This window comes from Volvox carteri (genome assembly GCF_000143455.1).
Source record: "Volvox carteri f. nagariensis unplaced genomic scaffold VOLCAscaffold_90, whole genome shotgun sequence".
Taxonomy (NCBI): Eukaryota; Viridiplantae; Chlorophyta; class Chlorophyceae; order Chlamydomonadales; family Volvocaceae; genus Volvox; species Volvox carteri.
Genome location: NW_003307633.1, coordinates 121,421 through 147,375, shown reverse-complemented (window position 1 = coordinate 147,375; position 25,955 = coordinate 121,421). Strand labels below are relative to the sequence as shown.

Genomic DNA, 25,955 nt, shown 5'->3' with positions numbered 1-25,955 from the left:
TTTCTTTAATGCTCAACACTGCGCCCCGGACACTGCCTCTGAACTGACCCCTCGCCTCACCGGCCTCCGGCTGCCAGTCAGCCTTCGTAGGTGGGCACCATCGCTACCAGGCGAGCATGGACTATTCCGACTTGGCGGCCATTCTAAACGTGTCCAATAAGAGCCGGAAAGAACACAATTCAGTGTGTTGCACTTGCACTGCTCACTTCAATGCACAGCGGTACATTCCCTTAAAGACTTCAGCACGTCGTTTCAAGAGATCAAACCGCCGAGAACGTCAGCACTTCTACAGGAAGGGAACCAAGAACGAGTATCCCGCACCACGTGCCGCCAGGAAACGTGGTAGCTACTAGCCCGCAGTTTGCGCTCCCGAATGCAGGCGCCTTCTCGGCGCACGCAATTAAACCGCCGCCTTAATTTAACCTACCGCCCCAGATGGAGGCGCACGCAAGCAAAAGGCCGATGGACATGGGAACTGGAATCCTGGTCGTGACCCTGACACGCAGTGGCCCTGTACGGCCCGCTAGTGTCAACAAAGGCAGCCGTACGCGAAGGCCCTGCGGCCCACCGAGTCCAAATCGTACGACATGACACAGTCGTCTAGGCCCACCCACAGGCGATCGCCGCCTGCGGTAAAGCTGATGCCGGAGATGTCGCGACCCTGCGGCAGAGGCGACCAAAACCATTGCGCACATTCGTGTGTGTGTAGCGAGATCAGGGACGCGCAGATCTCGGAGGAATTCCAGCCGGATATCTTTAGATCTCCGTGGGATGAGGCTGTTTCCAGGCCGCAGGTCGCACCTTGCCCCTCAAAGAGCATCATATCTGGCCAGCATGCGTGCGTGACTAGCTGTCGGAACATACACGAATGGCAGCATCAAAAAGGCCGCCATTGCTCCTGCAGAAACCTCAACCCTGATGGAACCCGTCCTCCCACCTAACAATTACCAACGGTATGTCCACCGCTTTCCAAGCCTACTCATCCCGGTATCATGTGCACTACCACATGTGAACCTTAGCCATTAATACACCACCACTCAGCCAGCCCCCGAGCTTTCGCATGCCACATGGGGTTGTTGCTGCCCAGCACCCGCCAGAAACACACCTGGCCACAACCAGCGTTGAGATGTTGCACCTGGGACCATTGCCGTACATCGACGATGTGTGCCAAGTCTTCGTGCTCGGCGAAGGCCATCAGGTCCAGAACCCCTGGGGAAAATTTGACGTTGCTGCGAGAGGCAGACGACACGGGGCGGAAGGCGGACGCGAGTGTGAGCACATGTGAAGCGAATTCAGGGCTAGCGTGTCGTCTAATCCTATGGCATCCAAGCAGCCACAGGATGCGGAGGCCACCTCAATAAAGTCATGGACCCACGAGTTGCTGTGTTCCCAGTTTCCCACCAACCCACCGGCACGCCGTGGCGAGCCGGCGCTTGTGCACTGCGGTGGGGGCCCGCACATCCCACACGGCCAGTGTGCCGTCTTGATGAGCCGACGCCAGAAATGTGCCGCTGGGGGACCAGGCGGTGCTGCTGCCTAGTGGAGAATGGAGTCGGGTGGGACATAGCCGATAAGTAAATGGCTAAATAAATAAATAATTTGGGAAGTAAGATCGGACCCCGATAAGGCCCGGAGCGAGCTGGCCCAAAGGGAGCTTCAACCACGATTAGTGTGGAGTAGGATGGGCAGGCAAGCCTTGGAATTGACATTCCTAAAGCCCATTCGTGACAGGGCAAGGATTTGAACCGCGGTCGACTGGTTCCTACTGTGGAATCAAGTTGATACGAGACACCTCTCAGCGTCCCTGCACCGTCCGGTACCGCTGGGGATTTGACAGACCTGTATCATGCGCCTCCCGAAACGAGTAGAGCCGCGTGTACGACGATTCTCGTACAGCGTAGACCACGGTTTCGGTGGAATCGCCCACGCAGGAGAGGAGGCGACCATCCGGCGACAATGCGCAGTAGTTGACGGGCACTTGGGTCCTGGAGTTGCCGTAAACAGACAACTCCACGTAAGCCACAATCATCTCAATATACGCCACAGCGAAATCACAATTATGGAAATATAGGCACAACAGGCTTAGGAGGAGACACCGCGCTACCGAGGGCAAGAACACGGCACGGTCGCAGGGTCCGAGCGGCGACTACAGGGGCGGAGCCACACGCAAAAGCATCTGAGAGTGGAACCGCAGCCTCGCGTGCTCCAATGGTTGGTGTTACACTCAACTCAACCCACCGGAAGGAGGTTGTTGGCACCAGCGACTGGGGGCCGATGTTGAACACCTTGACGATGTAGTCTGGGACCACAGCAGCAGGCACATGAAGGGGGGAGGGTGATGGGGCTATGCGCTGAGGTTGCGCGGGAGAGGGTAGAAATTGGCAAGGGGACCCCTAAGAAACATGAGGGTACAAATATTAGGATAATCTGGAGATAAACTGCCTTCCCTACCTTTCCTAATCTATTACGGAACGTGGCAGGGGGCATGACTGGGGAGGACAAGCTGAGCGCCGCACAAGCATTGCAAAGGGCGCAGCGAGTTCGGGCAGCGAGTAAGCAAGCACAGGAAAAAGCTTAAACTCCTCGCACGGGGACTTGTAGTATCCTGGGTATCACGCGATCTGACATCCGCCAATCGGTTCTTTTCTGAAAAAGACGTGATACAACAGGACTCGATGCGGACGTACGCCTGCAATCTAAGCTGCGCCTTGTGTGCACTGTGGGAGGGTGCAGGACCTGGTTGGCGCGAGATCCCGCTCGTCCAGCAGCGTACTCACCATTATTGCAGGCGTACAGAACCAGCTGCCCTGCAACAGCAATCACAGCAGCAACAGGCGCCACGCAAACAAGTGGACGCGCAAGGGAAAGAAACTGGGATATCGCCACCATCGCCGCAATTAACAGCCACAGCCAACATCAAAAGCAGCAGCAGCAGCAGCAGCAGTAGTCGCAGCAACATTTCAACCACAGCAAAAACGCAAGTCGCCGGGCATTCACTTAATCGAGCATCACTTCAGCAAACGATTCAACCCGATGACGTCAGACATGAAAAATCAGCGATACACACACCACCAGAGGATCACGCACTCCAAATCCTTTGCCGCCCAAAGCGATAAGGGCAGCAGGCCAGAGGTGTCTTGTATGCAGGGCTTACCCGCCGCTACCGCAGCCCTGAAGGCCACCCACACGCACGCACGCCTACATGCCCCTCCAGCTCCCTTTACCTGGGGCCATCCTTGCTACGTGCACCGCGTTGTTGACGGACCCTGCAATCCAGGTAGAGCGGGACAGGCATATGAAGAACGATGAAGGCCGATGCGGTTCTCCTCATATGGTGCGGTACCACCCATACAAAGGTACCTCGTGCACCTGCCTCCGGAAGGAAGCCATGTCCCGTCAGAGCATGTGCCAGGCCAGCAACAGAGGGCTAGCTCAGAGCTCATCACAGCAGGTTCTCCCCAGAGAGCACCACTTCGATATGCATTGCTGTCGACGCGCGGCTTTGGTGGAAGGATGCCCTTTAAACCTTATGACTTGTGCTTGGGCGAGAGCAAGGGCGAGAGCAAGCAGCCAGCGCAGCAGGAGTGGAGAGACCGTCGCAAGACCCCATGCACGGATCAGCCGACAAAGCCAACCTGGCGGGTGCCTAAGATCACCCCAGGCGCGCCGGCTCCGCCCACGGAACCCTTCAGTTTCTGAAACATCTAGTATAAGACGCAACGTCAACAGCTCACACCCCTCGTACACTCCTTGGGGAGCAGGGTGAAGCCAGTCTCCTTCAAATCCCGAAACAGCGGCCGACAATGTGCGCTCCCGCACGGCCGCGTTCCATACCGCGCAGGGTGGCGACACAGGCCTCATCCCTTTGCTAATGACAAAATGAAGCGACGCAAGCCAATGCGAGCGCTTCCCGTCCCCACGCAATGTAAATATACGCATTTCTAGATCCCTTCCTTCCAGAGCGGCCGGATAGCGCCCGGGGTGGCTGCCATTATATGCCCCAGAGGCCTCTGGCCGCCTGCCATACCTCCCAAGGAGTCGCGGTGTAGCACCCGCTTTTCTCGAAGGTCCTTCACGCATAGCTGTGGGAGGGCGACAGGCAATGGGCGGGAAAGCGGCGGGCTCTGAATACTCCGCGAGGATATAGGTTGGGGTTGGGTTGCGTATGATAAGGAGCGTGAGGAGTCCCACAGCAGTCCCACAGCAGTAGAGGTGGGATGTGTTGGAAAGAAGGAAGACAGCACTGCACGCCCGGACAAGGACCAGATGTGGGCTGCCCAGTGCGGCGTCGTGAAACAGGGTGGCAAGGCAGTGTAGAGGACGGTACGGGGCGAGGGTCCCCCAAAACACGCCCTGATCGTGCATATGCGCATGTGTATATGTACAAACGGAAACTTCGCCAAGGCCCACAAGCGCCCTGTTCACCTGCGGGAGCGCCTTCCATACACGCCAAGTCCACAACGCAACACAAGTGCGCCTGAAAGCTGCCCCATGTGTCTGACGGTGTACTGTCCGTATTTCAAAACGACCACCCACCTGACTGTTAGGCCCCCCTGCTGCCAATATGCCGTGCGCGTACGTCATGCTGTTTGGACTCCAGTCCAGGGAGAGGACTGCTGTTACCTGCACAGGTGGGGTGACCCGGGCACGGAAAGGGATAGGCAACAGTCCCCACTGTTGGCGGGCAGAAGGGCCCTTTCGTGCTTGTGGGGACCAGCACAGCACTGGCAACGGGTACCTGGGTTGGGATAAGGAAACGGAGGTAGCTGCTAGCGCTACGCACCTCTCGGCTGGTCGAGTTGTACTGAAGGACGCTTGAATCGCAGACAAAGAGCAGCTCATCCGATGTATCCCCCGCCGCGACAAGGTCGCGCAGCTGCCAGTGGTGGATAGTAGTTGTGAGGTCTGGTTGGGGGTAAAGGTCGGGGTTTGATGGTCACGCGTGTAGCGGGACTAGGCTACCAACAGGCTGCTGGGATGGATAAACCGACCATGCCGAGTTTGTGAGATGGTAAACGTCGACTCCGTAAGGCTTCCCATATCGCCAGGTTGCTAACGAAAAAGAGCGACGATGGGGCCGAGTCGGTTTACCCTTGGCCCTCCCCACCCAACTGTTGAACATTAATTCAATAGAAACTCATTGGAGATGCTTGTACCTCAAGCCTGGTATTCATATTCATACATCTTCGGTACGAGGCACTTGCTTCTTGAAGTTACGTGACCAAGTCGACAACCAAAGGCGAACTATGAGCTGGTGTGCTCTTCCTTGTAAGCTTCAAAAAGTATACAATCAGTTACGACCAGGCTTTTGATATGTGGGATTGCTCGTATTCATGCGGGTATTGCATTGCGTTGTGCCAAAAAATCCTACGCCAATCAGCATACTCCCTACACCGTAGCTTCAAAATACTTTCCTTGTGCTCTTTCTTCTGATAAAATAACACAGGCGCGACACCTCGCAAGGGTAAGTCTAGAATATAATTCAAGGTTTCACCGAAGCAAGCTCTAGGCAGCAACTCCACTATAGTTTGGCTTGTGCATTGCTCATTGCCTTCAACAAGCTCATAGGAAGGTTATTCTGGCCTATCGGGTGGTTATCAGCCGCCGCGGAGTAGGGCTCGCTCCGTTCCTTGCACAGCATCCTTACCTGTTGTTAGCTTTATCTTGTTTACGAATCAAGCTGGTATTATCAAGGTCCGGGGAGGGGAGCTGGGCTCAGCCCGAGCCCCGGCCTCGGGGAACGGCCTATGGAGGACGGGCCCAAACTTCTCCCTCAGTGGCTTCGTGGTAGTTCATCAGCTCTTCACCATCGAGGTGTGTTCTATGCAGCAAACACGGACCAGCAACCGCAGATAGTGCAACTGGCGAGCTCCATACCGTTAGCGAACCGTCACCAGCAGACGTCTGAATTCAGTCACTTATTAATACACAATTTGAAGGTGCATCCATGGTTGCTTTGCAGGCGATATCTCTGACGCCAGCAAGCGAGGCAAACCTGCTGGTGGCTTCGACGCTAGCGCGCGCTCAGCCGCGCCACCCGATCCCTGGCTCGCCAGAGGCGGTTCCAGTGCCGCTTTGAACGGTGCCATCAGTGCCGCACCCTTGAAAAGTCAGTCTGACTTTGGCCGTATCCCGGACCGCGGCAGTCTTTCTGAACGGTCTTGGAAACCCCGCGACAACGGCTACCCGAACACCGGCGGTCGTTCGGGATACGTCCCCGCTGGGCTGAGACACAGCAGCCGAGATGACCGGGATGGCATCTCTCTAAAGCCAGGCGGGGGGTACAGCGCCGGCCGCGCGTATGGCCGATCCGGCGAATCGGAGGGCGGTGGCAGTGGCGGTGGCGCGCGCTCGGAGCGGGGACAGGACCATTGGCAGCCGGCTCGCACAGCATCGGCGAGTGCGTCGGCGGGTAACGGAGGAGGTGGAGGCGGACGGGGGAATGATGACGCCCGGTCTCCGCTGCGAACCAGTGGCCTGGCGACTAGCAATGGCAGCATGGCAGGTGTAGCTGCGGTGCCATCCAAGGTGTGACATGTCGGGTCGCGTGCCTCATTCCCTCCGCTGCTGCTTTGCGTCGCGGCGCACCATGTATACGACACGAAGATGCTCTACGCCGTTACCATTACGTTATTGCGTCGGGGGGTACGCCATACGGAATGTGGAACGCCTGTCGCAACTGCGAAAACTCGAGATGAAAGCTGGTTCGGCCCGTCCCATGACGTTTGAAGCTCGTTGCTGTAGTGTTACCTGGACACTGGAACATGCAACTCTGTTCTTCTTGATGGGAGCGTGACCACCCTTATGTTCAGCAACTAAGGGTTTCCCTCAATGGGGACATTTCGCGCCGCCTTGCTTAACGTCAGCGGCAGGCAGGGCAGCTTCCCGTGGCCTTTGTTTAGTAGCCTCAGACGTCGTGATGATTATAAGTTCATATCCCAAATTCCACATCCTAAGTGTCTTACCTCCGCTCCCGCTTGCGCTCCTGTCCGCCCGCTGCATGCACCTGCTTCGAGCTCTTCTCCCTCTCCAGGCCTCCTTTGAAGCCGACTTTCCTTCTCTGCGCCCTTCATCGGCGTCTGGCTCTGCCAGCTCTCCGGGCCCGCCGCATGGCAATGCCGTACAGTCAGCGGCTACCACGACGTCAGCGCCATTAACGAGTGGCACCGGCGCCGCCGCTGCCGCCGCCACAGCAACCGCGTCATCTCTCTTGGACACTGCCAACTCCCCTGCCACACTGCCTCCCTACCGCAAGACATTTCTGTCGTCCCGTACCAGCTCCAACTGGACATCAAAGCTGGCGGAGGCGCCCGCTGCACCCAGCGCCGGGCCCAGTCCAGCCCAGCCAGTACCTGTCATCGTTCTCACAGAGGATGATGCTCTAACGCCGGAAGCTGTGGCTTGCACGCAGTCGGCATCGCCGCCTCCTCTGGCGCCGGCAACTGTGGGGTTGACAGCTGGCAGCACGGCGGCGCCAGCGCCTGCACCCGCGCCGGCGGCGCCTGTGCCGGTGCCGGTAGTGCCGCCGCGGCCCTCCGGGGTCTGGGGTACGACATCTTCAGCGGCGGCCGTGGCGGCGGCGGCTGACTCTGGCCATGGGAGCATTGCCGGTGCCGGGGCGCCTGTTGTTAACCGGACGCGGCTGGACAACCTGGCTATGCGGCAATCGAAGCAGCTCATACCGGTCATTAGTTCTGGGTCGGGGAAGTCCAAGGCTGTTGGCGGCTTGGGCGTGGCGGCTGGGGGAACCCCGGTGGGCGGGCTGGGTGGGACGGGGCCACGGGCACCAGGAGGCGCTCCGAAGCCCCCGCCTATTGTGCCAACGGGGGCCCTCCTAAAGATGTCGACGGTGAAGCGGGACGACGCGGTGCCGGGGCCAGGTACCTCCGGGCCCGGGGCCCGGGTGCTCGGGTCAAGCAACACAGTGATGTTCTCCAAGAAGGCCTCTCAGCCGCTGGACCGACCGCTGGCCCTGGCGCGTACGTCGTCGTCGTCGTCGTCGTCACCCAACCCGGCGCTGGCGCAGGCCTCGGCAGGTGTGGCCGTGGTGCCGAGTACAGGGGCATGTGGTAGCAGCCTCGGTAACGGGATCATCGGTGGCGCGGTGCCATGCGCTCCATGTACGGGTCTCGACACCGCCGATGAAGGCAGCAACACGTTGAAGGAGCCGCCGCTGCCAGCCGCAGCGGTGGTGGTGGCCGCGGCGGCTGACGAGCTGGGTGAGCTACCGGTGACCGCGAACACGATGCCCGCGCAGTTGTCTCTGCCACAGCAGACGCAGCCGGTAGGGGTGCTTCCCCAGCGGGCTTCCAGCGCACCGCATCCGGCGCTGCATGTTTCGGAGGAAGAGGAGGCCTTCCTGCGGTCGCTGGGATGGACGGGATTCGACGAAGAGGATGGGGATGGTGAGGACACGGGCCTGACGGAGGAGGAAATTGCTGCATTCCGCGCACAGCAGCAGCGGCAGCAAGCAGCCGCTGCGTCGGTGGGGTCACTGTCGGCGGCTGCCGCTGCCGGGCCCAAAGCGGTTCCGGGAATAGCGGCACGCCGGCGGGGCAAGGCACTGATTGTGGCGGCGAGCTACGGCAGTGAGCAGGTCTCCAGCTCGTCTGATTCAGATTCTGAATGCTAACAAGCTCCTGCGTACCGGAGGGATCTCAAAGATGATCAGGAATATCTGGTACTAATGAGCTGCTCTGGGGCAGCACGGGCGCGGGACTATGTGGTATAAGTGCCTAAAAGGAAGGTGCTAGCGCTAGCTGGGAGGGTTATCCTAATTCCTTACCTGTGCGATCACTTTTTTTGCGCGGTTACTATTGGTTGAAGTTGGTGTGGAATGTGGATGGGACGCGGGTAGAGGAAGGGACTGAGATGTTGCGACGGATGTGGCCGGCGTCGGTGTACGGCAGCGCATGGTGGCTGCATTCCTGTGGGGGATGGTGTTAAGGGGTTGTATGCTTTTGCTTGCTTAAATCTGAGGGCTGCAGCCGCGGCCACGGCCACAGCCACAGCCAAGGCTGTTAAGGGTGCAGCACACGTACCCAGCCCTTAATGCCGATCTGGCTGATGCGCGCCCTGGGAAGGGCTGCTAGGAGGCAGCCGGACAGCCCAATGGCATGTAAGGATGGTGTTCAAGTGCTCGTTTCTTGTTGGGCCCTTTGCTTGGCTGCTGCACATTAGCGCCACCTTCTTGCTTTGCGGAACGTCAGCCTGTGCTGTACCCGCTCTAGTAGCGACAGTCTTCATTTGGGGTGATTCTGGGAGTGAAGAAAATACGCGGGAAGTCAAGCCTAAGCCGCCAGGCGCGTTGCTTTGGCAGGCTGAATGCCATACCTTGTTGATGCATTTGGTTCCGTAACCAGTTGTCCGCTGTAGCTGCATGCAATACCCCTAGCATGGGATGCGAAGGGGTGTGTGTGGGGCTCGAAGAGGCCAGCAGAACGGCGGATTACCACTGAGACACACTTGTACGATTGTTCTGTTTGTTCCGGGCCTGAGAGTGGTCGCACATCGTTTTCGCGTCGTATGGGCCCCTTGTACGGCGCCCTGGAAATGCGGGTTAAAGCACTGCTCATGAATGCAATGACTCTCATGCCAGGTGGGCCGCCGTCTGTCCTTGTCTCTCCGCTCTTTCAACCGCCTGCTCTCTCCCTCTCTCTTTTTCTGTTCTTTAGCTGTGGGTGTGATTTGGTTCGATTCGATTTAGAGAGGCATGGTATAAAATTGCAAATGCATGCAGCACGCAGAAGGAGGCGATTGTTGTTCGAGTTCCGTAGGATTCCCAGATTGCTGTATTGGCGGGCTGCGGGCCTGCTGATTGTCTCGCCTAATGTGGACATGGGTTGTATGAATATCATGGATTAACGCGGTGCGTGTGTGCGCTTTAATTTGGGCTTGTTGTGGGGGCCGTAGAAGGCTGGCACTTAGGTGCGTGCGCTTACGGCCGGGGAGGTTATACCTCGGTGCGGTGCGGTGCGTTGGGAATCAGGGCCCATGAATTCTTGCGCGCGCGGTGCAGCATATGGGTCGCGATGGAAAACGTGATGATGTCGACATTGGCGTCAATGGGCGCCCATACTTTGTTGCGCGGGGGCTTTGCGTGTTGCTGTTGCGTATTAGCGCATGGCTCGCGGGCGCCAAGACCCTTGTTCCGCAGAATTTGGGTTTCTGTGTAACAGCGTGGCGACGCGTGCTGCTCGTAAGATGGCTTGTGCTGACGCTTTAGCAGCGATGGAGAACGTAGCTGCTCATGAGTTCCCTGTTCCCTCGGGACATAATGGGAACGTACTAGTAAATTTCTCCGCGCAGCAATTCCTACCGCCCAAATGCGGATCGTGTTGTCCAGGCCATGCGTTTACAGCACGGTATGCTTTTCGGTATGGCATGGCGGTGGTTAAGGCAGTTATTGTTTATGTGCCATTTTTGCCGTTGTCTTCCGCCGTTGTCGTGAATGTGGCTCGAGGGCCGCTTAGAGGCCGCTGTCAAAGGGCAACTGCAAGGTTCAGGCTAAGGTCTCTTCGGTGATGGACTCAGAAACTGCCGATTAAGCATGTTATCCTTTTGCCGCAGCCACCGGCTGTACGCGTACCTCCTGCGGTTGCACCTCTCCTTGCCCGGTGTACGAGTTTTTTTCGGTCAGGGTGCAAGGTTAGCTCACCGAATAGATTGGTTTGAATTCATGTGGGCTGCTGGGGGCGTCATCGATCGTAAGGACGACTGCTATTTTGGGTCACGTGCCCCTGCCGCAAGTAAAACTTTATTTGGGCACAGTAGCACGACAGTCAGGGAGTGGCGATAGGACGTTCCTAGCAAAGCGTTACTATACATAAAAAATAATTATTGTGTCGCGTGTGCCACTTGCACGGACTGTCCGCAAAACCGTGTGGAAAGGAGCCCGGTATTCTAGTCCCGCTTCAAGTGGCCCAGCGTGCCCGTACCATTCATGGCCCATGTTGAGACCCTACTTGGCCAAACATTCTTCCTCTCGCTCCCTCGCCCTCTTCATCGTCTCTTTTCCCTCCTCTCGTAAGCAAGCAGTAATCAAAGTTTTCATGCTCTCAGCCAATGCCAGTGCGACAGCCCCTACACAAACACGAAATGAATTAAATCTCCATTTAGTGCCTAAGTCTAGCCCCCCTGACTCTACCATCCGTCAACCAGTGCCATCTCCCGTAGGTCCCTCACATCGCGTCATGGAAGGGTTCATTCATGTACGGCAGCAAGGCGCCCACCTGGGAACACACACACATGGTGCCACCTGCCACCTCTTCGGTCATACCAACCTGGTCATAAGAAATACCCACTGCCTACTGCGCATACCGGCCTGTCGGCTGGAGCGTAAGGACTACACAAGTACAAGCGCAGCGGTCGACGCAGTACAGATGCCCCGTTCTGCCGGCCTTCAATCGTCGCGGTCGCCCCTGGCGAACATGGTGAGGAGCCGAAGCACCTCCGTGTACATCCACACCAGGGTCATCATGAGCGAGAAACCCGAGTACCATTCAAACCTGTAATAGATCAACAGCGGGCGATGGCGTGTGCAAGAGCGCGCGTTAGCATAACGGTAGCATCTCTAGTCCAAACGGCCATCAAGCTTTGCCTTAGCAGGTGGCGAAGGGGAGAGGACATCTGCACAAGACAAACCAAATGCTCCTTCAGTTGCAGAACGTCGCAAGTTCCAAACAACGGGCTCTGCTCAGAAGTGCCTTTTCCTCCATGTGAAACGCCTACCCCGCCCAATTAGCGAAATGCTGTGTTTGATTCCCATCCGCTGGGAAAATCAACGCCAAAGACGCACCACTTGGGCATTCGTGCACGCGCCGCCGATTTAATCATGTCGAAGTCAAGCAGCAGGTTGGCCGCTGCCAAGCTGGCCGCAACGAGGCCCAGGCCGATGCCCAGCGGGCCCCCGGATAGCATGCTAGGCAGCCGCACGCCGAAGAGCGTCATGACCCAGGTCAGCAACATCATCACGAAGTAGCCACCAGTCACCATCAACACACCATCGCGGAACTTGTCCGTGACGCGGATAAGACGAGACTGCAGGGTATAGATAAACGGGTCACGGGATCGCGGGAAGGGCCATGGGAAGTCAGCTGCATGCTGCATGGAAATGCGTTTACGATGCCCCTGAGGGACACAGTCTTGTAAGCACGCGTTTGTGCGGTGTGTTGCGGGAGACTGGCGCGAAGGAGCAAGGGTTACCGACGGACAAGCGTGGTGAGCAGGTCCAGAAGGGCACGGGTGGCAGTTGCAAGGTGCCCATGCAAAACAGTTTGCTAAACTCTCAGCTAACACGAATGCGACCCCACTAAGGATATTGTACGTTACTCATGGAGGTCGGTCCTGTCGAGTGCTCATTCCAAGAGAGTTGTCGGGCTACATGGGGTCCATCCCGATCCCAGAACTGGCCGGAGCCCAAACCGCAGTCCCAGCTCCGTTTACAGTCCGCTTCTCGGCCCAAGTTGCATTCGCAGTTACTTTTGCGGCCCCAGTCCCCAACCCGTTCACAGGGCCCTAACCTGGAAGGCCACGAGCAATGATGCGGCCGTGCCGAAAGTCAACATCAGCGCATTCAGTACGATGCCGGGGTACATCATCTGTGAGCGGCAAGCGCGAGCACACATCAAGAACCATTAGCCTGTCAAAAGTAAGTTCACGACGGTTCCCCACAACGCCGCCTGAGGACCGCCGCAGGCAGTGATCTGCACATGCCAACGTCCCCCAGCCGCCTGGCACTCTGCGCCCCGGTGCGTTACTTCCTTGCCGGGCCCACATGATCCTTTGTGGTCGTGGGCCAGCTGGTCCGCGACGCCGTGCCTCCGGGGCCTCACACGTAACCAAGGGCCTGCTGTAAAGCCTCAGTGCGCCGCCACTTGGTAATGCAATAATCCGCCCCGTATTTCCCACTGCCAGCGCCCCTGGCATCCCAGACCCCGGCTTTCATGCTGCCCCCCGGGCTGGGCTCTTTCCCCCCCCCCCAAAGTTCGTGTTCCGGCCTTTAGCGGTTCGCAGCACACCTCCAACATAACGGAAAACCCTGCCATGGCGACTCCTTGGGCTGCCGAGAAGACCAGAGAGGTGCCCATAGCCCATTGCGGCTTAAACATAGTGACCATGGCCGACAGCAGCGCCACGACGCCCGCGCCTTTGCTTGCTGCAAGCATGACAGATGCATTGCCTGAGGCGATCTGGCAGAGCAGTTTAGGACAGGGGCAGGGCAGGGGGTGCATTTTACTGATAACGCCTTTCACAGCCGCTACTTGTAGGGTTTGTAGGTGGGAAGCTGTTTGCGGCATCTGGGTCGCGACGAGGGTGGACAGGGCCAGGACCGATAAACATGTAATGCGCGTACAGAGCTCATGCCCAGGCTTGCGCAGGGCTTACGTTGGCCTTTGGCTGCTGACGCACCTGCACCCAGGTAGCCATGGCCGAGGCCACTGCCACCACCAGCAGTAAACCCGTCTTCTGGACGGCCCCGTCCACTGTCATGGGTGGCCCGCCGCGTCCTGACTCAGCTATGGCGTCGTCCACCTTGCCAAAAGTGAAAGCTGGGTTCGTTGATGTGCTGGTCATGACTCGTGAAATGACAGCCGCACGGTCAGGTTTGGGCCCCGAATGGATGAGCTTTCGAGAGGCCTTGAGGTTGGAAATATGCCCCCTGCCGGCTGGCCGGGTATCCTCATGGCGCCCTGAGTGTGGATTGCGGGGCGTGCCTTTTGTAGTGACGCAAATGCTTGCATAGCCTGCGGCTAAGCTTTGCAACCAGTTTGGGAGCCTCACCGGCGACGCAGCAGAGGCCGATCGGCCTGACAGCAAGCATTTCTGCTTAACGAACTAACTCCCGAAAGCTAAACTAAATTACAAGCTGCCCAATTTTGAAGTATGCGACTACTGTCAATACCGTATGGACGCCTAAATTCAAATCCCTGAGCACCAATCTATTACAAACCCACGAGAAATATCAGCAAAAGGACGAAAACATAGGATGTTGAAGTGTTGCATCATGCGAACCTCCATGGAATGCGGAAGTCTAAACAATCCCGTACCAACATGGTCGGTGAAGGACAACAAAATGCAAAGAAAATTTAAGCTTGTTAAGGAGGTGGTTTGATACGCAACTTAGTACAAGGAATAAAGGCGAGGCTCAGCCAGTTAGGTCCTGGAAAGCTTCGTCGAATGACCCATTTGCGGATCGAATGAGTTACCAGTCCAACGACGTTGTTGAGGCACTTGTGCGAGAGTATCTCGTGCGAGCTGGCTGCACTGCCTCCCTTGAAGCCTTCAATCGGGAGAAGGTCCGTCCCTATTTTATACTTTGTTGGGGATCAGACCTTTCAGGGCAAAAGCTAATCCATGTTTTGCGTGGGAGCGCCACGGCCCAGCTTCCGACTAACATTAGACTAACGAACACGACCATGGCACATGTGCGTGCAGCCGAAGCACGCCAACAGCATCACCAAGCGGGAGATATTGCGAAAGTCCTTGGGCCTCGAGAAGGCGACTGCATACTACAAGAAGCAGAATCCCGCAGCGGACGGCCTTCCATCTACGCTTGAAGTTTGGGTTATACATCAGATGGCCAAGCTGAGCGCCACGCCAGAAGCCGCTGGACCAATACAACTACAGGTCAGATTACGTTTGTATGGAAGTCAGGAGAGCTTGAAACTCGTCCTTTGCTCGTGGCTACGGAGCACGTGGCGGCCAGCCAGCTGCTCATAGCCGGGTTCCCTACGGCTAAAAACCTGCACATCTGGTCGTTTCCGCTTCCTTTGCGTTCCGCGTCCCATCTGGGTTCGGTCTTAGCCACTTCTTTAGTCCCCAAGGCATCAATACCCCTCCCTAAGGCATCAATCGCTTGACATACGTCGTATACCCAGTTGTTTCAACAGTCAGCCGTTCCCGCCACCAACATTGACACCTGTCCCCAGTCGTTCTGGCTTGCTTTTGCTAATTACATCATCCCGATCACCGGAAGCAACGGACCTTATCAGGTTCGTCCTTAAACCCAATAAATGCGTCACTGCGTTGAACCCGGTGTTGTTGGTCCCTTGGTTGTTGAATCTTACGAAAATCCTGTGTATTATGCTGCCCATCTACAAGGAATCACAGGCCCAACGCCTAGCGCCAGCTCCAGCCCGGCCCATACCCCGGGCGGTTACAGAGCCTGAGGAGGTGTCCGTGCCGGTGGCCTCTTCAGGTCCCCCACGCAGGTACGTGCTACGTAAGGCCATCTGAAGCCGTAGTGCTTGCTGTAAAGACAGGCCGTGCGTGTGACGTACCGCATGCTAATCAGTGATCTGCAACTGTCCCTGGCAAACGCAGACCTGCCTCAGGCAGCGGCGCCATTCCCAGCCCGGCAGCCGTCTCTACCTCCGCAAGCCCTCAAGGTGCTGTGCCTGCGTGGCGTCGAAGGGGAATGGTGGACGTGCTGCGCAAGAGCGTGTCGGGAAAATCCAGGTCCAGAAAGAGTCTGGCCCTAAAAGTGTCGGCGGCGTCGCCCGCGCAATCATTGCAGGGTGCATCGGGGCGTCCGCCTGAAACCCCAACGGCCAGCCGGTCTCGGCGGTCACTCGCGCGCCCGCCGTCGATCATGCCGCGTCTCGCACCCATGCCGCAAACACGCGCTGGCCCTGCTGCAGCCCCCAGCCAATCACCGCAGTCCCAAGGGCTCACGCACCTACCGCCCGTGCGCGGCGCAACCAAGCACAGGCCCTCCTCACGCATGAACGTGTTACCCCATCTGCACCGCCATCAGCAGCAGCACATGCAGGCACAGCAGCAAATGCAAGCACAGCCACTCCACCCGCATGCGCACGTCATGGCCGCAGCAGCACACGTGCACGCCCATGCACCCGAAGCGGCATCTCCTAGAAGCAGCAACCCCCCCAGCTTCAGCTCCTCGCCTAGTAAAGCATGCGCGGCCTATACAGCTACCTCTTCTGTTGCCAGTCCCGCCGCGTCCTGCTCCCACTCCTATTCCATTCCTTCCATGGCCACTCCCTCGACCTCGACTTCTACCGCCACCACTGTCACTCCCACCTCCTCTGCCGCCACCACCACCACCGCCGCCACCGAGCCTGACCTGCGCGGCCCTCGGTGGGAGGCGACGGCGTCGTCCTCGCACGAAGGTGTGTGTGCGTGTGTGAGTGGGTGGAGAGAGCAGTGCGGAGTGGCATGGGGGGGGAGGCGAGTGGAGTGGCATAGTGTGGGATGCTGGGGGAAATGAATGATACTGGAATGGGTTCCGGTGCCGCGGGATCCTTGCTCGTATTTGAATCAATGAGTAGCATTCAGGGGCGCACAGAGCTGACCGGAATAGAGCCCGGGGCTATGCTGCTGAGGAAATGGCGAGCTCCACGGCGGGGTGGGTTCTCGCATGCGTGTTGGGACCACCTTGCCTAGCTCTTGAATGGTACCGTAGACCTTCCCCTTCGTTAGCGCCTATACCAAGGGCTATACCTTCTTTTTAGGCGCGCGCTGATTAAGTACCTCCGAACCCGCTGTATAGCTGCCGTTGCACCGTCAGGATAACTGCTCAGTGGGACGTGTTTCTGTAACAATATGCACCGGTATGCGGTGGCAAAGCAGTTGCACGCTGTCGCAGTCCGTGATGTGACGGGAACTGGTGTGGCACGACCGCATTGTGCTGCTGCGTTTGCCGTTCTGTTAACGGGAAAGATGCTCGTCAATCTTATTTCTCTGTGGAGTGAGCATGAGCAAGGTCCCTTCATGCGCTTGTGGACCTTCCGCCATAAGCACCATAATCCTGGCCCCGCACCGCACCGCTAATCCCTTAGCTCGGCTATGTAACCCAATGCCCGTGGCATCCTAGCTAGCACCATCAGCATCCTGCATCGACGGCCCCAGTCTTTCCGCTGGCAGTAGCTGGCGGGCGACTGGGTGGGTGTGCACTGCACCACGTCAGCTGACTGCACCACATTACCCCGGCAACTCGCATATCCTGCACCGGTGAAACAAGACTTTAGTGTTGATACTTGGGAGGGAAGGAGCTGGAGACTTTCTGTCGCGTGCGGCCTGTGCAGAGCCCGTTACGTAGAACCCACGTACTTTTAGCTGCCTCCCTGCCCCCCTTCGCGTGTGGTCCAATTTGCCTTCTTCCTGCTCCTCTTGCGCCTGTCGCCGCCTGCTGCACTTTACGCCGGACACTGTATGTCTGCCGCGGTGGACAGGAGGGAGACGGAGTGGTGGGGCAGGAAGGCGGGATCGGGCAACGGTGCACGCGGCGCGCTTTAGGGGATTTGGATCTGTGCAGCTTAGGCCTCCCCGCTCTTGCTGTGAATGGGCCACGTAGCGCTCTGCTCGGATCTGCCTATACATCCGTTGACCATGTTCCCAGCTGCGCTGCTTGCAGCAGCTTTACCTTTATTTATGTCTGCGCGCAAATTTGCAGGGGGGGCAGGCCGACCGGCTCCAGTACGGCAGGGTTTTGGGTTCGGAGAAACCGCGGCCGCCCGGCCTGCGCCGCCCGTTCCCGCCGCCCGGCGAGGCAGCAGCACCAGGTGGGGAAGCGAGACGAGAAGGGAGGGGATGCCTAATGTTGATCTGCGGTGGCGCGGGCGTGTGGGCGTCAACTCAGATTACAGTCGGGTCGCACATTGTCTTAGCCTCTTTGGAAAGCACGCCCTCGCACTCACGACGTCGGGCATCGTTCCCTCGGCTTGTTCCTCCTTACCGGGCCCGCAATCTGCAGCTACCGTGATGACTCGGACGAGGAACCGGAGATTATAAACCCGGGAACGGCCCGTGGATCTGCTGGCCCTGCCATGCGCGCATTGCAACCCGGGCCCATGCACCACTCTGCATCTGCCTCCAATGTGCCTCTACGCACCTCCGCGTCGGGCCTGGGACCCGCGGTCAGCGCCCCTGGCAGCGGATCCTTCACGCCGCCACGAGCGTCGCTGGCAAACCGGCCGCCTGGTGGGGCCAGGCCGGGGGCGGGCACCTCACGGTACGGTGGCGAGATGGTGATGGAGGACGTGGGGGACGTCAACTTTGATGACGCGGACGACGGCATCGCTGGGTCCGCGACGGCGGGCATGGCAACGATGCGGATTTCGGGTCCTGCCACGAGGAAGCCGGTGAGTCAAGAGGATAATGGTTTATCTTTTGCGTTCGTTTTATCCATTTTGGAAAGCCTTCGGCCCTCTGAAGGCTCATATGGGCTCGTTAAACCTTTGGAGGGTAATGCAACTCCTGACGGCGTAACACACACATATGCCCAGCTTGCACAAAGTGGACATGAAACGCTATGGCATGAGCAAAAAGAAACTGGAGTAGCTTAGGAAATTTCCGGCCGTGCGCTGAGCTTTTGACATCCTGTTGCTGACGGCCTGCCTCATCTTGCTCTGGCGGTCTCTCCAAAACTGGTCTTCCCTTCCCAGGGGGCCGCCATCTCGCCGGAAGTGATGCGAAAGATGAAGCAGCTGCTGTGGGGTGCTCAGGGACAGCCGCCGCCCTCGTGGAAGCAGGGCTTCTTCTTCAATCGCAACCCCGGTCTGCAGTTCGGACTGCAGCAGAAGCAGGGTGGGCCGTGCGGCGTGCTGGCGGGCATGCAGGCGCTAATACTGGCGGCGCTGCACTCGCCGGTGGGTTGCTGTGCGAGATTGGCGACAGCGGGACGGGGACTATGCGAGTAGTATGGTAGGTTGACCGCAAGGCGTGTTGCATGCCTAAACCGCATCTCCCCCCCTCCCTCTGCTCCATGCGCAGGCCACCGGCTTCAACACATCTCCTCGTGCCCCCGAGCAGCAGTCCGCCCTGGCGTCCGCCATCACCGAGTCGCTTTGGCAGGCGCGCATGGGCCCCACCGCGGCGCTAGTGCTTCCGGAGGGTGAGGCGGGCGGCGCGGCTGGCCGTCTGGGCTACGAGCAGCTCAGCCGGGCGGTGGCGCAGCATACGGCTGCCAGCAAGGAGGCCCTGCTGGTGAGGGGTTGCCGTGCGTTGGGGATGGCAGAGGAAAGGGGATGGGAGCTGGGTTTGGAGCTCGTGCTGAGTGGGGTACTTAGGTGAAGATGCCACAGTCTAGGCGTCGAGACGCCCCGAGGTGCTGGTGGACATGAACCGGTAGTTTACGACCGGGCCCAGTCGGGAGCAGCCTGATGTGGCTCGCACAAGCGTGCAGGAAACTGCCTGGCGTGGCCTAGCCTAGGACCCGGACCGCACATGCATATGCACATTGGGGTGCCCCAGTGACGTCCTTGTGCCTTGATATCAGCCACATGTGCCCGTGCACGCGGCACGCAGGACCTGGTTCGGGGCTCCTTGTCGGTGCTGATGTCGGAGGACGGCTGGGGTGTGGTGCTGTTCGTCATGAGCTTGGCGCTCAGCCGTGGAGTGGACAATGTCAGGGTGAGTGGACAATGTCGCAGCGCGCCATGCTCTTGTGTAGGGTTTGCCTTAAGCCGTACGGCCCTGCTGTAAACGCACACTTTAAAAATGTACAACCCGTAAAGTGGTGTGCTCGATGCGGTGTGCTTCCTTGCTTGGCGCGGTTAGCCTCGGGGTTTTGCTCTACTCTTTAACACATCGCCTCATTCGTTTCGTTTCGTCGGCTGTTCCCCTGTCTCTACTTGTAACCCCCCTACAGGCGGACATGGACGAGCCCAGCAACAGCCTGATGGGCATGCACGGCTACTGCACCCAAGAGCTCGTCAATATGATCATCTTGGGTGAGCCGTGTGAGGGTTCTGGTGAGCTGGTGTCCTGTTCACGAGTGTGCGATATTCGGTGAAGCCCGATATCCGGTCCGAATGCGGGTGGTGCCTGTCAGATGCCCCGACGACAGCATTATTACACAAGCCAGATTCGTTCTTGAAACACATGTCAGGGCTGTGTGGTTTTAGTGGCTATATTGGCATCTGCAAGTTGATGCTTTACATCGGGGTCCGGCCCTTTCCTACCTACCCTGTCGCCCTCCCCATTCCATTACCCTGCCATGCGTTTGCCCTCGCTGTTTAGTGGTTGACATTCTTCCCGCTATGCCCTCCCAACCCAGGCGTTGCCAACTCAAACGTCTTCGACGGCAACAAGCACCTGGACGGTGCCACGGTGCTCAAGGGTATCAGCAGGCGCTGCCGTGTGGGTCTGCTGACGCTGTTCGAATGGTACAAGTAAGCATAGCGCCGGGTAGCTGCAGGCATGCGGGGATAGGGGAGGGATTTAGTGCGCAGCGCAGAGAAGATTCAGAAACATCGAACTAGGCGCGAAGCCAGACGCGGAACAGCGAACGGGGAACATCAGTATGGAGGTGGAGCTGGGACTCAACATGGCCCTTGCGCTAGGTTCCAATAGTTTGGTCGGTCGTCCCATAAGTTGTCAAACGGGCGAGGGACGGCAACAAGGGACCAACTGCGGTGTGTTTTCATTGCTTGTCTGCTTCCTTGCGCCAGCTGACATACGCGTCCTCCCTGACCTGCTCACCTATTCTGGATGTTGCACCCGTTATCTGCTCCTCAGGTACGTGGAGGTGGGTCCCTCCCTGAAGAACCCCTCGCTGCCCGTGTGGGTCATTTGCTCGGAAAGCCACTTCACGGTGCTGTTCGCCCAGGACTACAGGCCGCTCCAGAACCAGCTGCCCTTCGACCTGTACTTCTACGACGAGCTGGCCAACCAGGTCAGTGAGTGCGCGGCCTTGCTCTGGGGAGCGAGTGAACTGGGTTGCGCAGGGTGAACAACTTGGGGCAGGCCTTCATCAGAGGCGCCACGTTTCGGGCGCTTATCGGAGGCGTACTGTAACGCTGTGGGTCAGGGTGGGTGTTGCTGGACGAGGCCTGGTAGCTGGATGCTACATGGCAACGACTTCCTGAGGGTCGACATTCCCATGGCCGTACTCGATTTTGCAGGAAAGCATCATCAAGCTGTCGGTAGCAAAGGATCCTCGGGGCGGCTGGACCGCGCGTGTGGGCTCCAGCTTTGGTGACCGCGGCAAGTGCGAGGGGCAGAATATCCCGCCGCTTGAATGCGTCATCGAGACGCGTTGGCCGGGGGTCAAGGTCAACTGGAATGGCCACGACCCCATTCTATGAGCAGCACGAGGGCGGCCTTAGAAATAAGGGGTGGCATTCCTTACACGTGCGGTAACTTGGTTAGATCGGTGCTTAAAACGCACCTGAAGCAGCATGTGCTTTTGTACAGATGCAGGAGGCGGATGAGAAAGGGATAGAGGATAGCGAAGGAGCGGTAACGTTTCTATTGGGGAGCATTCGCCTTGATCCTGATCGGTGACCCGTAAGTACCCCCTTCGTTTACCTGCCTTAACCCATAACATCATGGCGCCATGCGGCAAGTAGGGCCCTTGTCGCGGGCCTTGTTAGGGCGGTTGTCGTTCCCCTTGTTATTATGCTGCCATATAAATTACTAGAGTACTCGAAACGAGGTGTCGGCTCGTCTGCGTGTCCTTGATCCGCACGGTACGGTGTCCACTTGTATTATTCAGAATTGTACATATCCGTCCAAAACAATATCGCGGCAAGTACCAATGGCACATGGGGCGTAATTGTACTGACGTAGTCATGGAGGCAGTGAAAACTCTTTTGCCAAACCAACAGAGTTTGCAACGTCGGGGAATACATATCTAGGACTTTTATTGTTTGGCTGTGAGGGGATACTGTACATAGCGCTGTGTGGCTATATGGCGCAGGGGTATGTCGTACAGTTACAACTGCATGATAGGGGCGCGGAACAGGTTAACCATGAAAACTTTATTGCGGAGCATGATATACACCATGGCGTGCTGCCAACTTGGCCGGAAATCCCTGGTGTGCAGTCACCTTGTTCGGCACTCCCAGATCCCGGTGTACTTCACACACGGTCCAGCTTAACCCAGATGCATCACAACGCTACGTCACCGCTAACAGCTCTCTGGTCATGTGCCTCAACTTAAAAATCGTCTGTTGGGTTCAGGGCGTATGCATTGCTACGCATTCGCGTTTGCTAATCTACATGTACATACATCTCGCTCGGATCGAGTCTAAAAGAAGGGCGGCCTCCCTTAGGCATAGCCTCACACAAGCATGCCAGAAAGCCCAGATTCCGCGGTATCTCAGCGCGGCCCTGGACAGGAGCCTTGCCCGCCCATACTGAGTACGCTCATACTTCAGCGTCGCTATATGTCATCGCCGCTGCTTCCACGCCAGCGCGCCTATCGCTACAGCTCATTGCTCTCATTCAACTTGAGACGTGTCCCCGATGTCCGCCGCTTCCAATCCAAAATCCTTGACAGCGCGGGCCTTCTGCCGACGCACCAGCCTCCGACTGCTCTCGACCGGCTGGCAGTCGACAGGACCATCTCCCGCGCTGCGAGCCGCTGACGAACCCAAGCCTATGAGCACCAGCTTGAAGTCGTCCACCGCGACGGCCTGGGGCCAGGGAAAGGTGTGCTCTTTATTGCAAAATTTTTTCGTGCGGAGGACTGCTTGCACTGGATGGGAAGGGAAGGTCATCTCCCAGACACATCAGTAATGTCGAAATCTGTGTGCGTCGCAAACATAATTGCATCGCATTTGTTCGCGAAGATAGCCGAGAACGTAGACATGCATCCAGGTGGCACCGGTGCGCAGGCAGCATGTTGACAGTACTCTTACACCTCCTCACTATCGGAAATGCCAGATGCAAGAGCCATAGCACCATGTTTGGACATCTTAGGGTTTGGCACCCAATATTCCACACGTCCTAGGTACTCACTGCAGTGTCGCTGCCAGGCACCTGCCCGTCTTCATCATCATCCGCGTTACGTGCCACGGTGCGTCGTCTCCGCTTGGGCCCTTCGTTTGGGCTGCATTTCCCACCGGCAGTTGGTCCCGGCACCGACTGCTCATCAACCTCGCCAGCAGCTGGTTCCTTACTCCTGCAACCGAATACATCGAGGGCAGGCTTAACGAGTTGAGAACCACACTTTTGTCAGAGAGGAAGCCCGGGACCGCCAATATGCAGGATTCCAAGCTGATGTATACCGTTGCTTCCCCTACAGCCGTTGTCTATGCGGGTTGCGATGTGTGAGATTGGGTGTCAGCGAGCACTGCAGGGTTCAACTTTGTGCCCGCACCATACACACCACGCACATATTCTTACTCGTCATTTCGGTCCCGCTTCCGCGACGCCGCTGAAGCCATCTGGTCCCCGCAGCGCGAAATGAAATCCCCCAGTGCCGTTGCCAGCTCCGCTCTCGTAAGCCCCATTTTATTAATCAGCGCAGCACGGTCGACCCGAGCGCGGTGTTTCTTTGCAGTATGAAGGAAAGCAGCGGCAAGGAGAGCGGGCCGGCTGAGATCTGCCCGGGCGCGTTCTGCGTCACTGAGAGACTCCAAGACGCGGTTCTTGTACATGCGCAGCAGCTGCTGAGTGCTATCGTGAAGCTGCGAGCACCTGTCAGGTCAGGTCAAGGAAGAGCAGCGCATGGAGGCTTACAAGGTTGCCGCCAACCAGCGGGAAGAGGGCAGAGCAACGATGGGGATGCCAGGCACAGGTGGACTAGGTTTCATCACGGTTTTGAAGGTAACGACTGCGGCTAACATCCGCAAGCAGCACAAGCTTGCCTGGGCGAAACAATACAAAGGCTGCATGGGAGAGGACTCCCCCAGGTAACGCCTTACCCGAACAGCGTGACCAGCTCCCTGAGGTCTAACGCCGGTCTGACGTCAAGAAGCCGTTGTATCCGCGTAAACATTTCATTATATACCTTTGGCGCGGAGCAACTGTAACGAATGAACTCCTCCCTTACAGGAAGCTTACACCCAGGGGTACTGCGGACAGAGCACAGACCACGTTAAGATGCTGCGGCGGCAACTGGCCCAGCCAGAACTACGCACATCACCGAGATATCTCACGTTTGGCATGCTAGCTCAAGGCAAACTGCAGGTCTGCAGATCTCGCCCTGCATGATACGGTAACGGCAATCGACCTCAACCCAACTCGCAACAGGGTTTCCGAGCAACCGATGTACCAACCTGGCCAAGGCTACCGGGAACCTTTAATTTTAAAAGCCGAAGAAGTTCAGCCGCTCTGCCAATAGCAGGCTGCTGCGTTATACCTAATGAACGTGCCAGCTGTTTAATGTCCATGTCTCATACGTTTCAACGTCTTAAAACATAAATACAGTGTTTACCTATATGTTATCATCATGAAAATAAAGGGTTTATGATTAAAGCACAGTGAGCCCGCCCTCCGCACAGATGTGGATCCGCCGGACAATTCAATTCGCGAGCGCGTGATGTCAACAACAAAAATCTGCAACTTTCACCAATTTCCTGCCTGCTAGCATAAATATGCACATGCTACAAGTCTGTGCAATTGCAATTCCATCAACGCTTAAAACCGGTTTTCTCCGAGCCGCACACCACACCAAAAACACAACCTATCAGGCTTACATATCCGTTAAGTGCTTCCCGGCGCCTGTTGTTCCCAGGTCATGTTGACGAACAACCCTCGGTGCCTGAGACTCCGCCACAGCAACCTCTAGCTGCACGGGAACTGCCCTGGCTGCTTGCAAGTGCTGGTGCACTATTGCCCTCTCCCCCGCGTGGACAACCGGCCCCAGCATCGCCTGCCCTAATGCCGACCCCACCGCGCCCAGCCCCCGCTTGCCCGCGTTACCCAGGCCACCAACTCCGCGCGCAACCAGTCCCGCGGCGCCGCGCATCCATTGAAATGGCCCGCCGTTTCTGCGCCTGCCTGGCTGCCCCTGCGGCACTTGCAGTTGCTCCTGCTGCAGCTGCGCCGCCGCGATTGAGGACGACGAAACTGAGCCCAGGGATCCCCGAGGGCGTCTGTGCTGCAGATGCTGCTGCGACATGCCGTCCATGCCTTTGCCAACACTGCCGCTACCTCGTAAACGCGCCCAGCCCTCGCCGCGCACGTGCCATGCCTCGCATTCAGTGCTGCCACCATCCACTCTGGCACCGCTACCGAACCGCAGCCTCTTTGCCGCTCTGTCGCCGTCACCATAATTCGTACCCGGCCGCTGCATGCCGTCAGCGATGTGAAAGGGGCGATTTGCCCGGCCCTCACCACCATCTGCTGCTTCCTCCTCCTCCTCCTCCCCCTCGCCGTCCTCTTGCTCGCCTTCGCCTTCTTCCTCCTCACGATCACTGTCGTCCGACACGCCGTCCAACGGGGACAGCGTTCCGGGACTGCTTCCCCAAATGGAAGACGTCCCCCGGATGACGTGATTGAGCGCGTTCTCCAATAGGCTGCTACTACTTAAAGAGGACATGGTGGCGGTGGAGGTGCCAGCAGCGAAAGTTGCTGCTGTGCCGCCGCCGATCTGCGGCAGCGGTGGCAACGTGGCGCCAGTGGCGCCTCGGTCTGCGTCCGCCGTCCCTCCCATCCACGAGCCGAAGACCAAGCTGCTTGCTAAAGGGGAGCTAACGCCGGATGTGGCCGTGGTGGCCATAGGCGGCAGCGGGGGACGGGGAGGGCGACCTGGCGGGCCCCGCTGCTGCGGGCCGCCGCCTCCTGCCGACAATACCGGTACTGCCGGAACGTGCTGCTCCGGGGCCCTGTAAGAGATTCCAGGACACGGTAAAGCGGGTAGCTTCAGGAGGGAAAAGTCATCGAGGCCCTGCGGGACAGAGGTCATCAAGATCTCTTACACAGGGCGCGCTCAACAGGCAGGTGTGGCTTCATGGCAGCGGCAACTGCAGGCAGAGCTTCCCTTTGTGCGCACAACATACAACATCAGAGGACAAGCAATTGGCAGGTGCGACGGGTTGGCGCTGGCAGGGTGCCGATACAGGCGACCTGGGTTATTATCAGGATTGGTCATCGTCATGTGCAACCGTCCGCTAGCCGTCATCCTCGCAACGCGCCATAGGCGCTTTTCACTGACCTGGCCATGTCGGATGGTGCAGCATTGGCGGGGTGCTGGGACACGTGCTGCTGCGGTAGCAGAGGCAGCGGGCTGGGGGTGGCAGTGGGTGGTGCCGCCTGCGGCGGCA

At 58.0% G+C, this 25,955-nt stretch overlaps 6 protein-coding genes across 6 annotated transcripts; 3 read left to right on the top strand and 3 right to left on the bottom strand.

The window, feature by feature from the left end:
* Nucleotides 1-529: 529 nt before the first annotated feature.
* On the bottom strand, nt 530-5,122 carry VOLCADRAFT_99573 (uncharacterized protein; the record flags this gene model as incomplete). Its single annotated transcript, XM_002958261.1, has 11 exons — nt 530-661; nt 1,106-1,229; nt 1,410-1,536; nt 1,840-1,985; nt 2,239-2,299; nt 2,778-2,807; nt 3,225-3,266; nt 4,028-4,082; nt 4,537-4,623; nt 4,784-4,876; nt 5,108-5,122. The coding sequence occupies 11 exons, from the start codon at nt 5,120-5,122 to the stop codon at nt 530-532; spliced, it is 912 nt and encodes a 303-aa protein (XP_002958307.1).
* A 625-nt stretch (nt 5,123-5,747) lies between these two features.
* Nucleotides 5,748-8,632, top strand: VOLCADRAFT_99572 (uncharacterized protein; the record flags this gene model as incomplete). Its single annotated transcript, XM_002958287.1, has 3 exons — nt 5,748-5,814; nt 5,963-6,528; nt 7,034-8,632. 3 exons carry the CDS (start codon nt 5,748-5,750, stop codon nt 8,630-8,632), a joined length of 2,232 nt encoding a protein of 743 aa, XP_002958333.1.
* A 2,506-nt stretch (nt 8,633-11,138) lies between these two features.
* On the bottom strand, nt 11,139-13,822 carry VOLCADRAFT_108084 (uncharacterized protein; the record flags this gene model as incomplete). The annotated part of the gene is made up of 6 exons (XM_002958260.1): nt 11,139-11,507; nt 11,798-12,039; nt 12,522-12,599; nt 13,020-13,190; nt 13,411-13,691; nt 13,783-13,822. 6 exons carry the CDS (start codon nt 13,820-13,822, stop codon nt 11,402-11,404), a joined length of 918 nt encoding a protein of 305 aa, XP_002958306.1. The 3' UTR covers nt 11,139-11,401.
* A 283-nt stretch (nt 13,823-14,105) lies between these two features.
* VOLCADRAFT_77892 (uncharacterized protein) lies at nt 14,106-17,466 on the top strand (the record flags this gene model as incomplete). The annotated part of the gene is made up of 5 exons (XM_002958286.1): nt 14,106-14,297; nt 14,437-14,628; nt 15,112-15,212; nt 15,325-16,130; nt 17,414-17,466. Coding segments are annotated over exons 1-5 (1,251 nt in total), but the record flags the coding sequence as incomplete, so codon positions are not given.
* A 1,830-nt stretch (nt 17,467-19,296) lies between these two features.
* VOLCADRAFT_69278 (uncharacterized protein) lies at nt 19,297-21,047 on the top strand (the record flags this gene model as incomplete). Its single annotated transcript, XM_002958285.1, has 5 exons — nt 19,297-19,371; nt 19,610-19,691; nt 20,018-20,132; nt 20,479-20,635; nt 20,895-21,047. The coding sequence occupies 5 exons, from the start codon at nt 19,297-19,299 to the stop codon at nt 21,045-21,047; spliced, it is 582 nt and encodes a 193-aa protein (XP_002958331.1).
* Nucleotides 21,048-23,087: 2,040 nt separating this feature from the next.
* On the bottom strand, nt 23,088-24,080 carry orc6 (origin recognition complex subunit 6; the record flags this gene model as incomplete). Its single annotated transcript, XM_002958259.1, has 4 exons — nt 23,088-23,385; nt 23,613-23,762; nt 23,847-23,893; nt 23,967-24,080. 4 exons carry the CDS (start codon nt 24,078-24,080, stop codon nt 23,088-23,090), a joined length of 609 nt encoding a protein of 202 aa, XP_002958305.1.
* Between the last annotated feature and the right edge of the window lie 1,875 nt (nt 24,081-25,955).